This window comes from Saimiri boliviensis, chromosome 1 (genome assembly GCF_048565385.1).
Source record: "Saimiri boliviensis isolate mSaiBol1 chromosome 1, mSaiBol1.pri, whole genome shotgun sequence".
Lineage (NCBI taxonomy): Eukaryota > Metazoa > Chordata > Mammalia > Primates > Cebidae > Saimiri > Saimiri boliviensis.
Window position 1 is genome coordinate 37,571,493 of NC_133449.1, and position 16,123 is coordinate 37,587,615.

Genomic DNA, 16,123 nt, shown 5'->3' on the forward strand with positions numbered 1-16,123 from the left:
TTACACAAACCACAGAAAACTGGGTAAAACTAAATGTCAGGCATCTGGAAAAGACAGAGGTTTTCATCTAAAGGCAACTCAGAATGGCTGGCAAAATTGCTCATTAAAAGAAAACGTGCCGGGCGCGGTGGCTCAAGCCTGTAATCCCAGCACTTTGGGAGGCCGAGGCGGGTGGATCACGAGGTCAAGAGATCGAGACCATCCTGGTCAACATGGTGAAACCCCGTCTCTACTAAAAATACAATAAAACTAGCTGGGCATGGTGGCGCGTGCCTGTAATCCCAGATACTTAGGAGGCTGAGGCAGGAGAATTGCCTGAGCCCAGGAGGCGGAGGTTGCGGTGAGCCGAGATCGTGCCATTGCACTCCAGCCTGGGTAACAAGAGCGAAACTCCGTCTCAAAAAAAAAAAAAAAAGAAAACGTGAGTTAACGTTAGGACAACGGGGCTGCGGTTATCAGTAATTAGTCCAAGGCGTCTGCGTTTGACTCAGTCGTGCAGAACAAAGTGCAAGGTGGTGCCTAGAAAGGGAACAGAAAAAGGATTATCTAGGGGAGACGGAGTGGGTTTGGGAGTGGGAACGGAGCGAGCTGGCGGGGGGGCTGGGTGAGCTTGGGGAGTGGCAGCGATGGGAGAGGGAACGCACCGGGGCGAACCGGCTTCGAAGGGAGGCGACGGCCCCGAGCCACACGTTTCGGCGCAAGCCAGGGGCCCAGCAGCGCGCAATTTTATTTTGGAAAATGTGAACGGGACGTCAGTCCCGGTGGAAATGAACCCACCGCGAGAGGGGGCGGGAGCGGCCGGCCGAGCGGCCGCGGGCTCCTCCCCCGGCGCCTCCGCTATCTGGGTCAGGACGCGACCGCCGCGGCACGAGACCTTAGGACCCGCGGGCTCCCGTGCTCCAGTCCACCCGCCGCCGCCCGCCAGCAGGTCTTGGTTTCCGCTCTCCGACCGCCGACAGGCCGGCGCAGTGAAGGTGCGTGCGCAGTTAGGAAGGGGGCGACTCAGCCGGCGGAGGCCGGACTGGGCCGGGGACTTGCGGAGGGAAGCGGAAGTAATTATGGTGGCGACGACTGCACTTCCGGGTCGGCGTGTCTCTGCGGAGCTTGAGTCCGCCAGCGAGTGCTTCTTGGCATTCCGGGGGCTGGAGCAGCGGCCCATAGTGGTTTTCCGGGCGAATTTCTCGCTGACTCCGCGCCACCGAAGCCTTAGCCCCGGAGGTCGCTGGTGTTTACTCGCACCTTCTGGGGTCCGTGGGGAGCAGGCAGTTTGCTGCCTCGGTCTGGCTGGATCCTGCAAACCACAGTTTCAGCAGAGACACCTGCTGGGCTCTCGCTTCAGCTCTTTGGATCTTTCAGCCTTACGCAAACGTTTTGTGTTTTGTTTGTGTGGGGGTTTTTGCTCTCAGACTTGGTCTGTACCGTTTTTCACAAAAATGAAGGCCAGATTATCAGTTCTGCAACAAAGGCGAATAATCCAAACATCTGGGAGCCCTAAATTTAAAATAAATTATAAAATACAAAAAATTATGAAAACCTGGTGAAGTGAACTTGAGAATTAACTTCGAAAGTGCCAGGTTTTCCGGGACGCTGTGGGAAATCTGATCGCTAGTTCAAGGTCTCAGTTCAATTCCCTTAGGAAACTTAAACCTCGGGCTTTTTTGTAATGTCTCAGGATCCTTGCAGAATTTTTCTTACATTCCCCGAGTTTATTAGAGTTATGCATTTTATATGTTTCTCCTCTAAGTGTCTGCTGATAAGGTAAATGAATATATGCTAGATATATGGTGAAAGCATTATAATTTTGTAAAACATAATTTTTACATCTAAAAATTAACTTGAAATAAACCTAGAACATGGAAATGAAATGTTTCTTTAGATATTTCTTCAGAAAACATTTCATTTTCATGTTCTAATTTTCTTCAGAGTCAACATTTGGATGTCATTTTAGAATATTTTATTCTCATCTCTGTTAATAACCTTTGATTAATATGACACGTTAATTTTGGGTGCCATAATCTATATTAAATTGCCATTTTCTATTGTTATTTACTAGCACCTTGCAGATTGAAATGTAACAGATAATACTTTGTATCTGATTATTAGAGTTCTAAAATCCATTTAGTAAAGTTTTTAATTACTATATTTTTGTAGTATGATACAACTGTATGCTATTAACATAATTAGAAGCATGAAAGCTGAAAATGCTGGAGGCGGTGGCTCACGCTGCTATCCCAGCACTTTGAGAGGTGGAGGCAAAATTGCTTGGTCCCAGGAGTTCCAGACCAGCCTAGCAACACAGGGAGACCTACTCTCTACAAATAATTTAAAAATTAGCCAGGCATGGTTGCCCACGCTTGTGATCCCAGCTACTAGGGAGGCTGAGGCAGGAGGATGGCTTGAGCCCAAGAGGTCAATGGTGCAATGAGCAGTGATTGGTACCACTGCACTCCAGCCTAGGTGACAGAGTGAGACTCTCTCTCAAAAAAAAAGCTATGTAGATGACTTCCTACAACCTTTGAAATTATTCTGCAGGCAAGCAAATATTCTGATGTATTTTGTACGTTATTTTTAATGTGTCATTTTAAAAATTATCTGTGTTGAAGCACATTCATTTTATACTGTTGTAAAAATCATAGCTTGATTTATCTTTAATTGCATTTATTTAAAACTTAGCTCCATTCGTTCTATTTTTCTTCTAGTTAGTTTTCTTGGTTCTGAAATAATTTTTCAGCTCTCAACATCTCTGCTCAGTCGGCATTCTCCTTCACCTCCTTGTTGATGATTTCCAAATCTTCCACATGTTGTGCGTGCATCCAAGAGTTAGGAACAGAGTGTCAAAGGTGACAGTTTTCACTTCCTAGTTGGATGATCATTGGAGAAAAGACTTGACACCTGTGTGCCTTAGTTCACTTATCTGCAAAATAATAATAGGACCTGCAGGAAGAGATTATTTGGAATTGGTGCAGTTTCTAAAGAAAGTGCCAAGCAAAATACAACTCTTTCCCACCTGCTGAAACCTGGTCCTGTTTCAAGAATAAGGTCTCCTTCCTAGATAGATTTTTACTGCTACTTATTTGCTTATTAAATGAAAATATTTTCCAACTGGACTATATTTCTTAATGTAGAAGTCCAAGGTATGAACAAAAGAAACAATCAGAATAGGAAGATTCCCTCTAATAGATCTCTAGCTCAGCGTATGGACATCCTGCCTTAATAATTTGATTGACAAAAATCAAGATGATTGAACTTGATGTGTGATTATTAGCTGTAATGCAGTTGTAATTAGTGGGCATATAGTGACTTTTCTTATATCATCTTTTTGCAATAAGCTTTCAAGATAATTTAGTTTCATGGTATAATATTTTTGTAGAATACATTTACACATCTAGTAATAATTAGCTGCAATTTCAGCTGAAGTTACAAATCGATTGGATTCTGCTGCTGGCATGTCTCCTGGATGGACTGGGAGTGGGCAGATGGTTAGACTTACAGTTCCCAGTTATACCAATTAAGTGGAAAAAAATTTTTAAGTTAATTCCAGACAAATTTCTCTGAGGTCAAGCAGGCCAGATTAAGTACTAAGGCTTTCTCTGAAGTCTTTGGTTTAAAAGAAGGTATTCTTAAATCTCTTGGATATGATATTCACTACCTGAGGTAATTTCTAGAAGATTTGTTTTAAATTCAGTTCTCATTGACAATTAGGCCTGTAATGAAGTGTAGAGCATCCAAATAGGATACTTTCTGTATTCCAGGCATGTAATCTAGTGAAATAGGAATCGAAAGATAAATATTCTTCTTTTAAGCAGACTTTTCAGAAATAGATTATGGCTGCTTGTTCTCTCAGACCCTTTTCTGTAGGGCATTTCAGAGTGTCAAATCCTAACCACTAGACCACCAGGGAAGCATTTGAAACATTTAGTTGGCCATTTAGAGTGTAAGAAACAATGCTTGATTAATATGTGGAATCATAGTATATAAAGCAGAGGATGGTGAATTTCAGGTATATAACCTAATTCAGAATTTTCATCTTCCTGATATTTTTTTCCCCAATTCTTACTCCCAGCTATTCCTGATATATTTTCCCCAATTCTTACTCCCAGCTATTTACTTTTCTTCCTATCTCACTTAAAAGAGTGACACAATCAAAGAGAGCTTGTGTAACTTCCCACCACCGTATCTACCGACCTACCTAAATCTCTGCTCACATAATCTGCCTTTTATTACTATGAATGAATCGTTTGTATTCCCATCAAAGGTCAACCCCTGTATTTGTGCAACAGAGCCCATCTCCTTTGCCTTCTCAAGTTTATGTAGCTATGCAGTTTACTATACTTGTATTTCATCCATTTTTCTTTTCTTTTTAGGGGGTCTTTCTGTTGACAAAAACTGTTACTTCTTGATCTTTTGGCACCATTTTCCCATTTTATAATGGTGTAATTTCTCTTCTGTTTGTTTTCTATTTGCCCATCTGTTCTTTTTTTCTCCTTTTCCTGCCTTCTTTTGGACCAAGTGAGTATCTTTAGTGTTCCATTTTTATCTCTATTATTGTCTTATTATGTATTACCTTGGATTTTTGTTTTTTGGTGGTTATTCTAGGGTTTACGGCTATGCATCTTTAACTTTATATGATAATGCTTCATTGTAATCTAAGACTCTTACAACAGTATACTTCCATTTGTCCCTTCCCATCCTTTGGGCTATTGTCCCACTTTTTATAAATCCTGTGATGTAAACTTGGTTTGCGTTGATTGAAAAAGCACCTATATTTTTGTCTTGGACAAAGACATAAATGACATTCATTTACATTTATATTTTTAGTTTTAGAAACCAAAACCAAGAAATGCCTCATTCCACGAACAAAGAACTGATACTTGGCATCATGGTGGGAACTGCTGGAATCAGCTTGCTGCTCTTGTGGTACCACAAGGTCCGTAAACCTGGGATAGCAATGCATTTACCTAAATTTCTTTCTCTGGGTAATACATGTAATTCAATAACTTTGCAAGATGAAATACATAATGACCAAGGAACAACAGTGATCTTTCAAGAAAGGCAACTTCAGATAATGGAGAAGTTAAATGAATTACTGACAAATATGGAAGAACTCAAAGAGGAAATCAGATTTCTTAAAGAAGCTATTCCAAAGCTGGAGGAATATATACAAGATGAACTTGGAGGGAAAGTGACTGTTCATAAGATAAGCCCTCAGCACAGAGCAAGAAAAAGAAGGCTCCCCACAATTCAAAGTTCAGCAACAAGTAATAGTTCAGAGGAAGCAGAAAGTGAAGGAGGGTAAGTTTCTTTAAGATGTTTCCCATGTTGAATTGATTATTATCATTACCATTATTTAGGTATTTTCATTATGGATTCCAGTCATATATTCTGTGGCTCACATAAAATGAAAAGGAATGATATTTTGACTTAGATTATAATTAAAATAATATTCAGTAGTCTGTATTTAAGCTAGTTTAGACCATATTGACAAAAAGAATATAAATAACTTACTAGTAGCAGGTGGTATTATGTGAATATTGAAGAAGGCAGTAATTATTTGCCAAAGTATATAACCTATTGTTTTAATGTGGCCACTGTGTGACTCCTTATATGAGAATTCTCTAGACCACTGCTGTTCAAAAGACCTTTCTGTGGTGATGGAAATGGTCCAAGTCTGTGCTGCCCAAGATGATAGCCACTAGCCCCCTATGGCTCTAAAGCGCTTGAAATGTGGCTGTTGCAACTGAGGAACTGAATTTTTCTTTTATTTCATTGAATTTGTGATTTTATTTAATTGTAATTAATCTACATTTAAATAGCCATTTGGGGCTAGTGGCTACTGAATTTTAGTGCAGGTCAAAAGATTTGAGAATATGTAGGTGATTCTGTCTAATCTTTGCATGGGTTAGTCCATTGAATGTTAACAGCAGGAGCATCAATAAATATTCTTTTAGGGAAAAGCAAATAATGTGTGAATAAAGAAATGGTGCCTGACTAGTGTTTTTGAGAAGTAAAATAGGCAGGTTAAAAAAAAAAAAAAAGGATCACTAGTGAATATGATACAGTCTGAAATTCTTGAGGGCAGGGATCTTGTGTTTTTATTGCTGTAGTCCTAACACCTTATTTCTGTGCCTAGCACAGAGTAGATGCCAGTAAAGATTTCTTGAACGAATGAGTGATCTGCTAAATTACCTTGGAATTGGGAGGAGGGATCTGGAGGAAACGAAGGCTCTGGAGGGAGGTCCTAGGGATAAAAGCATAATTTCATAGATTAAAAAATGTCAATAGTTGATCAGGTCTTTGAGATCAGTGCTAGGACTGGAATTCTTTAGCATCTTTGTAAATGAACTAGAGTAATGACTCTGAATAGTTTTCAAATAAGGCAGAGCTACAAATGATAGCTCTAGGAAGGTCTCCAAAATTTGTGTTCTTGAACAACAACAAAAGTTGTTAACTGGTTTTAAAATAGGTGAGGGAAATATTCAGAAGGAATCTAAAATAGTTCTAAATCATTTGAAACTGTAACTCAGAAAAGAGACCTAGTAGTTATTTATTATGGGTGTAGAAAAGAGCAGTTTAGTACTCTAATGAGAAAAATCACAACATAGCATTCAGCATCATTGAGAGTTATTGAAGACGAACCAGATGGTTATCCTACCTGTGGGTAAATCTGTAATATTTCCTCATCACGTGCCTTGTGTGCAGTTTTGGCAATTAGATCTTTTAGAAAAGATCTAATGGAAATAGGGACTAACCAGAGAAGGTCCACTAGACTGAGAGGAAAAATGGCAGTTCTGCTAAAGGAGTGTAGACCAAAAGGGTGAATGATCTTCAATCTAAAAAGACACTGGTTAAGTTGAGCATAGGCTTATTCAAGAAATTTTAAAATTCTAGAAAAAGAGGCAAACTTTGATAAATTTGGGATTCGTTTAGGACAAATAGAAAGATAATTATGGGACTTAATGAATTTCAAGTAATGGTATAGACACAAATTTTTTATGTGGTCCAAGAAGGATTTGTGAAATTTATGAATGACAGTAATGTACAGCTAGTTGGAAAAACTGGGCATGTCAAAACTTTAAGATTTATGTTTACACATTAAATTCTTACAAAATTGTAAAAAAAAAAAAAAAAAAAAAAGATTTATGTCAGGAGAGACATTCCCTCTTCTTGCTTGATCCTGGGTGCCTTTGTTAGCAATGAAATACTAATATGCTCTTTTATATAAACAAGGCATATATGGCCTTTAGTTCTTAACATTTACATACATGTCATTATATGGTACACATGTTTTGTAACTTGCTTTGCAATACAATTTTTGGTTCCATATGAAATTTAAAGCAGTTTTTTTCTAATTCTGTGAAGAAAGTCAATGGTAGCTTGATGAGAATAGCATTGAATCTATAAATTGGGCAGTCTGACCATTTTCATGATATTGATTCTTTCTATCCATGAGCATGGAATATTTTTCCATTTGTTTGTGTCCTCTCTTATTTCCTTGAGCAGTGGTTTGTAGTTCTCCTTCAAGAAGTCCTTTACATCCCTTATTAGTTGTAATCCTAGGTATTTTATTCTCTTATAGCAATTGTGAATGGGAGTTTGCTAATGATTTGGCTCTCTGTCTATTATTATTGTATAGGAATGCTTGTGATTTTTGCACATTGATTGGGTACCCTGAGATTTTGCTGAAGTTACTTATCAGTTTAAGGAGTTTTTGGCCTGAGACGATGGGGTCTTCTAAATATACAATCATGTCATCTACAAACAGAGACAATTTGATTTCCTCTCTTCCTATCTGAGTACGCTTTATTTCTTTCTCTTGCCTGATTGCCCTGGCCAGAACTTCCAATACCAAGTTGAGTAGGAGTGGTGAGAGAGGGAATCCTTGTTTTGTGCTGATTTTCAAAGGGAATGCTTCTAGCTTTTGCCCATTCAGTATGATATTGGATGTGGGTTTTTCATAAATAGCTCTTATTATTTCGAGATATGTTCCATCAATAGCTAGTTTATTGAGTGCCCAGAGTGTTGAATTTTATCAAAGGCCTTTTCTGCGTCTATTGAGATCATCGTGGTTTTTGTCGTTGGTTCTGTTTATGTGATGGATTATGTTTATTGATTTGTGTATGTTAAACCAGCCTTGCATCACTGGGATGAAGCTGATTTGATCTTAGTGGATAAGCTTTTTAATGTACTGCTGGATTTGGTTTGCCAGTGTTTTAATCAGGATTTTTGCATTGATGTTGATCAGGGATATTGGCCTGAAATTTTCTTCTTTTGTTGTGTCTCTGCCAGGTTTTGGTATCAGAATGATGCTGGCCTCATAAAATGAGTTAGGGAGGAGTCTCTCTTTTTCTGTTGTTTGGAATAGTTTCAGAAGGAATGGTACCAGCTCCTCTTAGTACTTCTGGTAGAATTCAGCTGTGAATCTGTCTGGACCTGGGCTTTTTTTGTTTGGTAGGCTATTAATGACTGTCTCAATTTCAGAACTTGTTATTGGTCTATTCAGGGATTTGACTTCTTCCTGATTTAGTCTTGGGAGAGTGTATGTGTCCTGAAATTCATCAATTTCTTCTAGATTTTCTAGTTTATTTGCATAGAGGTGTTTATAGTATTCTCTGATGGTAGTTTTTATTTCTGTGGTGTAAGTGGTGTTCTCCTCATTATTTTTTATTGTGCCTATTTGATTCTTCTCTTTTCTTTTTTATTAGTCTGGCTAGTGGTCTATTTTGTTAATCTTTTCAAAAAACCAGCTCCTGAAGGGGTTTTCACGTCTCTATCTCCTTCGGTTCTGCTCTGATCTTAGTTATTTCTTGTCTTCTGCTAGCTTTTGAATGTGTTTGCTTGTGGTTCTCTAGTTCTTTTAATTGTGATGTTAGGGTGTCAGTTTTAGATCTTTCTTGCTTTCTTGTGTGGGCATTTAGTGCTATAAATTTCCCCCTAAACACTGCTGTAGCTGTGTCCCAGAGACTGTGGGCACTCTGTCTTTGTTCTCATTGGTTTCAAAGAGCATCTTTATTTCTGCCTTAATTTCGTTATTTACCCAGTAGTCATTCAGGAGCAGGTTCTTCAGTTTCCATGTAGTTGTGCAATGAGTTTTGAGTGAGTTTCTTAAGTATTAGTTCTAATTTAATTGCACTATGGTCTGAGACACTGTTGTTATGATTTCTGTTTTGCATTTGCTAAGGAGTGCTTTGCTTCCAATTATGTGGTTGATTTTTTTTACCACTATGTAATGCCCTTCTTTGTCTTTTTTTATCTTTGTTGGTTTCAAATCTGTTTTATCAGTGACTAGGATTGCCATCCCAGTTTTGTTGTTGTTGTTGTTGTTTTGCTTTCCATTTGCTTGATAAATATTCCTCCATCCCTTTATTTTGAGCCTATATGTGTCTTTGTCTGTGAGATGGGTCTCCTGAATATAACACACCAATAGGTCTTGACTCATTATCCGATTTGTCAATCTGTGCCTTTTAATTGGAACATTTAACCCATTTACATTTAAGGTTAATATTGCTGTGTGTGAATTTGATCCTGTCATTATGATGCTAGCTGGTTATTTTGCCCATTAGTTGAGTCAATAGAGTCAATGGTTTTTATATTTTGGTTAGTTTGTGCAGTGGCTAGTACTGGTTATTCCTTTCCATATTTAGTGCTTCCTTCAGGAGCTCTTGTAAGGCAGGCCTGGTGATGACAAAATCCCCTCAGTATTTGCTTTTCTGCAAAGGATTTTATTTCTCCTTCGCTTATGAAGCTTAGTTTGGCTGTATATGAAATTCTGGATTGAAAATTCTTTTCTTTAGGAATGTTAAAATGCAAGCCACTCTCTTCTGTCTTGCAGTTTCTGCAGATCTGCTGTTAGTCTGATGGGCTTCCCTTTGTGGGTAATCTGGCCTTTCTCTCTTGTGGCCCTTAACATTTTTTCCTTCTTTTCAACCTTGATGAATCTGACAATTGTGTCTTGGGGTTGCTCTTCTTGAGAAGTATCTTTGTGATATTCTCTGTATTTCCTGAACGTTGGCCTGTCTGGCTAACAGAGAAGTTTTCCTGGATGATCTTGTGAAGTGTGTTTTCCAACTTGGTTCAGTTCTCCCCGTCACATTCAGGTACACCAATCAAATGTAGGTTTGGTCTTTTTTACATAATCTTATGTTTCTTGGAGGCTTTGTTCATTCCTTTTAATTCTTCTTTCTCTGATCTTGTCTTCATGCTTTATTTTATTAAGTTGATCTTCAATCTCTGATATCATTTCTTCTGCTTGATTGATGTGGCTATTGATACTTGTATATGCTTCATGAAGTTCTCTTGCTGTGTTTTTCAGCTCCATCACATCATTTATGTTCTTCTCTAAAGTGGTTATTCTAGTTAGCAATTCCTCTAACCTTTTATCAAGGTTCTTAGCTCCTTGCATTGGGTTAAAACATGCTTCTTTAGCTCGGGAGTTTGTTACTACCCACCTTCTGAAGCCTACTTCTGTCAGTTCGTCAAACTTACTCTTCATCTAGTTTTGTTCCCTTGATGGTGAGGAATTGTGATCCTTTGGAGGAGAAGAGCCATTCTGGTTTTTGGAATTTTCAGCCTTTTTTGCACTGGTTTTTACTCATCTTTGTGGATTTATTTACCTTTAGTCTTTGCTGTTGTTGACCTTCAGATGAAGTTTTTTGGTGGTCATCCTTTTTGTTGATGTTGATGCTATTGCTTTCTGTTTGTTTTTTTCCTTCTAACATTCTGGGCCATCTTCTTCAGGTCTGCTGGAGTTTGCTGGGGTTCCACTCCAGACCCCATTTGCCTGGGTATCACCAGCTGAGGCTGCAGAACAGCAAAGATTGCTTCCTGCTCCTTCCTCTAGAAGCCTCTTCCTAGAGGAGCACTCTCCAGACACCAGCCAATGCTCTCCTGTATGAGGTGTCTATCGACCCCTGCTGGGAGGTGTCTCCCTGCCAGGAGGTATGGGGATCAGGGACCCACTTGAGGAGGCAGTCTGTCCCTTAGCAGAGCTCGAGCACTGTGCTGGGAGATCTGCTGCTATCTTCAGAACCACAGGCAAGAATGTTTAAGTCTGCTGAAGCTGTGCCCATAGCTGCCCCTTCCCTTTCATGGTCTGTCCCGGGAGATTGGAATTTTATCTATAAGCCCCTGACTGGGGCTGCTGTCTTTGTTTCAGAGATGCTGTCCCCAGAGAAGAGAAATCTAGAGAGGAAGTCTGGCTACAGTGGCTTTATGGCCCCATGGTGGGCTCCACCCAGTTCGAACTTCCTATTGGCTTTGTTTACATTGTGAGGGGAAAACTGCCCATTCAAGCCTCAGTAATGGCAGACCCCCTCCTCCCACCAAGCTCAAGTGTTCCAGATCGACTTCAGACTGCTGTGCTGCCAGCCTGGGAATCCTCATGTTTTTGCTCTTATTGAACATCTTCCTTCATAATTTCTTAGGAATATGTGGAAGAATTTCTTGGAAGTGTACATTTGAAGTGCTGAGTTATAGACTATATTGTTATTATATATTGCTAAATTATTCCTTAAAGTATACCAAGTTACCATCCTATGAGCAGTGTGTGAGAATTCTTATCTTCCCATGTAAATTCTTATATTGTCAGACTTTTTAATTTTAGCCATCCTGATAGAGATGAAATTGTAACTAATTATTTTTCAATTTCCCTGAACACTAGTGAGATTGAACTTTTCATCATTCATTTGCCATTTAGATTTCTTTTATGAATTTCTTTTTTAAAAAGAAAAGTTGACATTAACAAATGAAGTCCCCTTATTCATTCAATGTGAGTGTCTACTCTGTGGTAGGCACTGTCTGGACTCTGGGGGATCTAGCAGGAAACAAAGCAAAGTCTTGCAAGTAAAACAGATTAAAAAAAAAATAGCAGGATGTTAAAGAGTGATGCTCTTGGTCTTTTAACTAGTTAAAACTAGAACCCTAAAGGCCAAGAACAAAGCAGTAAGTGCCAAGCACCTTTCTATCCTGCAGCCAGATGCTAGACCCTCCTGGGCAGGACTTGCTAAGAGATTGAAGCCACTGCCCGCATGAGCAGCCATCCACATGCTACTGATGAAGGAACTGCTAAAGGCTGAGAAGCATTTCTCCCTGGAGAGTTATTCACGTTCTGGGCACCCCACTGATATGATTATGAAGCTGGACGCTGTGGGAACAGATGCCATTGCACAACCACAATGTATAGCATGGGAAAAGAGAAAAGAGTGGAGTATATAGCTTTCTGGAACCAGTAATGAAGGAATGGACAGAGGTGAATGAGCCTGCAAAAGAAGAGAGATGACAGGTCAATGAAATGAGCAGTGAACCAGCGGACAAAGGTGTCACAGAAACCAAGAGAGTACAAGAGTTCCAGAATAGTGGTAAAAGCCACAAGTTTTAGAATCATTCTGACCCAAGCATGATCCTGACTCAACCTTTATCTGTGTAACTTTACTTCTCCAAACCTCAATTTATTTATCTTAAAAGTGGTTGATAATGCATGTCTCATGTTGTTTTAGATGATAATGAAAGTTAAGATAATCAACTTGCTTTGCACTCTCTAAAAGAAATTCTTTTAAATAATGAATTACTTTATAAATTAGAAGGAAATGGTCAAATGTATTAAATGTACTAGAACAGGAGGAGTTGGCAAACTTTTTCTGTCAGAATTTTAAGCTGTATATTTCATAAATTATTCATTGTGCTCCATTCTATTATATACACATTTTTCATGTTAAATTGCAATTAAACTCTCTCCCTGTTCTTCTAAATTAACTTTCTGAAGTTGGAGTGTACTCTTTTCCCCCTTAGGGTATGCATTAATTGAGGCTTTCTTTTCACTGTGACTTTATAATGTCTGGTATGCAATATTTCTACTCCCCACATTTTTGCTCTGCACAGTCACCTTGCCCTTCCCCCTACCACCTAAGAAAAAAAGATGGTCATGCTAACAGGTGAGGTATATAAGGTGTCTGCATATTTTGTGCAGCTTCAGAGTTAGATTGAAATCACCAGGCACAGACTTAGTCTTCTCATTTTGTTTACGCATAGGGGAAAACAATTCCGTTTATTAAATGTTTTGCGTAACTACACCCAAGTTTTGCCATGCTGAAAACTTGGACCTTTTCTGTGTAGTGATTTTTTAATTTTAGTTTTCGTAACCTGGAACTGAGACTGTTGTTTTTGCATGATATATGTAGTGTCTCATAACTGGAGTTTGCTTTGTTTTATAGTATCTGTACTCCTTGGATTTTTCAAAGGTTATTTTGTAAACAGATGATGTACTTCTCATTGAAAACACAATTTTAAAAAGCCAATCTCAAAAAAAAAGAATTTTAGGCCCTGAGGACCACACGATCTCCATCTCAAATATTTAACTCTGCCATTGTAATGTGAAAGCAGCCATAGGCAATATGGGTATGGCTGCATTCCAATAAAAATTTATTTACAAAATCAAATAGCTGATAGATTGGGTCCCAGGGTATAGTTTGCCAACCACTGAAGTAGAAAAATACGTTTAACAGTAGCCTTTCACTTCTAATGTGTTTGGTCAAGTAAAATAGGGACTGAACTGTGTTTGCCAGATTTCAGACTTAGGAGGTCATTTATTGAGAAGCCTTTCAGGATCAGTTGCTGGGTAATTATGAGTACAGAAACCTGATCTAGGCCTGGACAAATGAAAGAGAGGTAAAGATGTGGACACCAGAAGGGCAGACGCTTATTTCAAGGAACTTGACTTTAGATGGAAGGAGGATGTATAATTAAGAAGCGGTATCAGTTTCAGAGAACATATATTTTATGTTTTATTTTTTGTGTTTGTTTTCACATGAGAGATACTTGAGCATATTTATGGGCCACAGGGAATAAGCCAGTACGGAGGGCAAGAGTAAAAATGCAGGAAAGCGGCCTTTTTAAAAAATATCAAAAACAAAGCAAAGGAAATAACCTGTGAAACAAGGTGGTGTCATCTGACCCTTTTAGCAGCAGTACACTTCAGGTATTGGGATAACATGTCGAAGAAAGAATAGTATCACTTGCAGACTCTAGAGCAGGCGTCCCCAAACTACGGCCGGCCCGTGGGCCGCATGCGGCCCCTGAGGCCATTTATCCAGCCCCCCGCCGCACTTCAGAAAGGGGCACCTCTTTCACTGGTGGTCAGTGAGAGGAGCACAGTATGTGGCGGCCCTCCAACAGTCTGAGGGACAGTGAACTGGCCCCCTGTGTAAAAAGTTTGGGGACGCCTGCTCTAGAGAAACTGTATTAAGCTCAAGATAGTGTCTGGTAACATGGAAACTGACAATATAAAGCAGCATTGCTGCCCCCCAGTAAAGGAGCAAGTATTAGCGTGGAAGAGGGTAAGCTCTTCTACGTTTTGTTATCTTCCTCATCAGTGTCCCTGTTAGCATTAAATCTATAAATATAATAACCAATGGATTTTTATTGGAGGACATTCAGTCCTAGTATTAGTCACTGTCTTTTCTAGACTCCAGCTTAGATAGGCAGCTGCTGTGAGGTACCTCAGAAGACGCTTCTGTCTTGACTCGGGATTGTCATGACCCATATGTTCAGGAACAGAGCTACTCAAACGATGGTCTGTGGACCAGCAACATCAGCATCCCATCTAGCCTGTGAGAGAATGGGAAATACACGTTCTCAGGACATATCCCAGACAGTGAATCAGGATGTCTGGGAGCAGTGCTCAGGAATCTGCATTTTAACAAGCTCTGTCAGTTGACTCTTACACTCCCTAACGTTTGAGAAGCTTTGTTCTAGAAGAGTTTCTAACATCCACCTGAGTGATCATTATGAAATTGTGGTTTTAATGAGTGGCAATTATGGTTACAGATAAACAAAAGTTTCATTGGGTATAGTAGTATAATGATGCACTATTGACCTTCATGAGAATAGAGTGGCTGTAGTAGAAAAGGAGGATGGTTGGGTGGCCATAGGGCATGATGAAAGAGAGTTGGGAATGAATTGATGGAAGAACATGTTTTAGATGCTTGTTATTATAAGGGGTTACTATTTGCTTTTGGGCTAAGTCTAATTTGGGTTCTCTTAAAAATAAGCCAAAAGGAGGCAATTTGAGGACAGTTAGAGAGTTAGATAAGTACTTCATCTAGAACAATGTTAAACAGCTTCTAGATATTACCTGTACTGGTATGAGATTTATTTTCTGATGTCTGAGCAGATCTGAATCTTCTTCCTCATCCCCCAAATGCACACACACCCAAACCCCTTCTTTTATGTCTGGATAATTGTAGATTTGCTTAAATAGAGTCAGGGGAGTGATCTGACCTCTTTATTACCTCCGCTGAGTAGCAGTGATTGACAGTTTTTAGATCTAGTCATAAATAATTATTTCCTTTGGGGTAGCTCAGTGAGCACATGCTTCTTTTGGAGGCCATTGGTAGCAGTGTTAAACAACAAGCTGGCCCAATTTTGCAAAGAAAAATTTCTTATAGGAATTTTATAAGCATTATGTATTCTGTTCTTCAAAGTGCAAAAGAGATCCTTTTGGAAAATGATAATCAGATCTTAGTGTGGCTTAGGAACAAAAGACTGTCATCTCACAAGAGAGAGAAAATGTAATAGATTGTTACAGAGACGAACAGTCCTCCTTGGGCTTCTTGTGCTCCCAGACATCTTGTTATATGAGCCAAGCATGTAAGGCCCTGATCACTCTTTATGTGGGCCATTTTCAGGGTTGTGGTGAGCAACCTTGAATGGGTTACTGTTTCCCTTCAGGACCCAGACCAGGTTTAGCAGATTTGCTTACTGCTTGCTGTAGAAGTGGTAGATCATCTAAGCTCAGTGTTCTTTCTGTAACACAATCCACTGTGAATGCAAGTCTCCTTGAGTCCTCTACATTGCCCCTGTGGCAATGTGCGACAAAGAACCAATGTAAATGTCCTCATGATCATGCTGCTTTGCTGTGTCATAAGTAACATAAGTCTTCTGTCTTCTGTCTCTAACCCAGTAATCTCATGTCTTCTGCCAACATCCATGATCCAGTAAGAAATTAATTTATTAGCTTGTATGTAGAGTAAAATCAAATCACAAATCTGACCATCATACGGTGAACATTAGAGAGCTTTGGGTCTCTTAAAAGGAATTTGTTTAAGAATTTCCTGCAGTAGGGTGTTAGGAA

At 39.4% G+C, this 16,123-nt stretch overlaps 1 protein-coding gene across 3 annotated transcripts in view; it reads left to right on the forward strand.

Annotated features, from left to right (window-relative positions):
• The first annotated feature begins 624 nt into the window (after positions 1–624).
• LOC101049575 (regulator of microtubule dynamics protein 2) overlaps positions 625–16,123 on the forward strand; it is a 70,198-nt gene continuing 54,699 nt past the window's right edge. Inside the window, exons 1-2 of one of the 3 annotated variants that reach the window (XM_010337495.3) lie at positions 625–974; positions 4,819–5,292. In XM_010337495.3, the coding sequence (XP_010335797.1) occupies positions 4,841–5,292 (452 nt within the window). In that variant the 5' untranslated portion in view covers positions 625–974; positions 4,819–4,840. Of the gene's footprint in view, positions 975–1,060; positions 1,759–4,818; positions 5,293–16,123 lie in introns of those variants that run through there. The other 2 variants (XM_010337494.3, XM_074396061.1) reach the window with 2 other exon arrangements.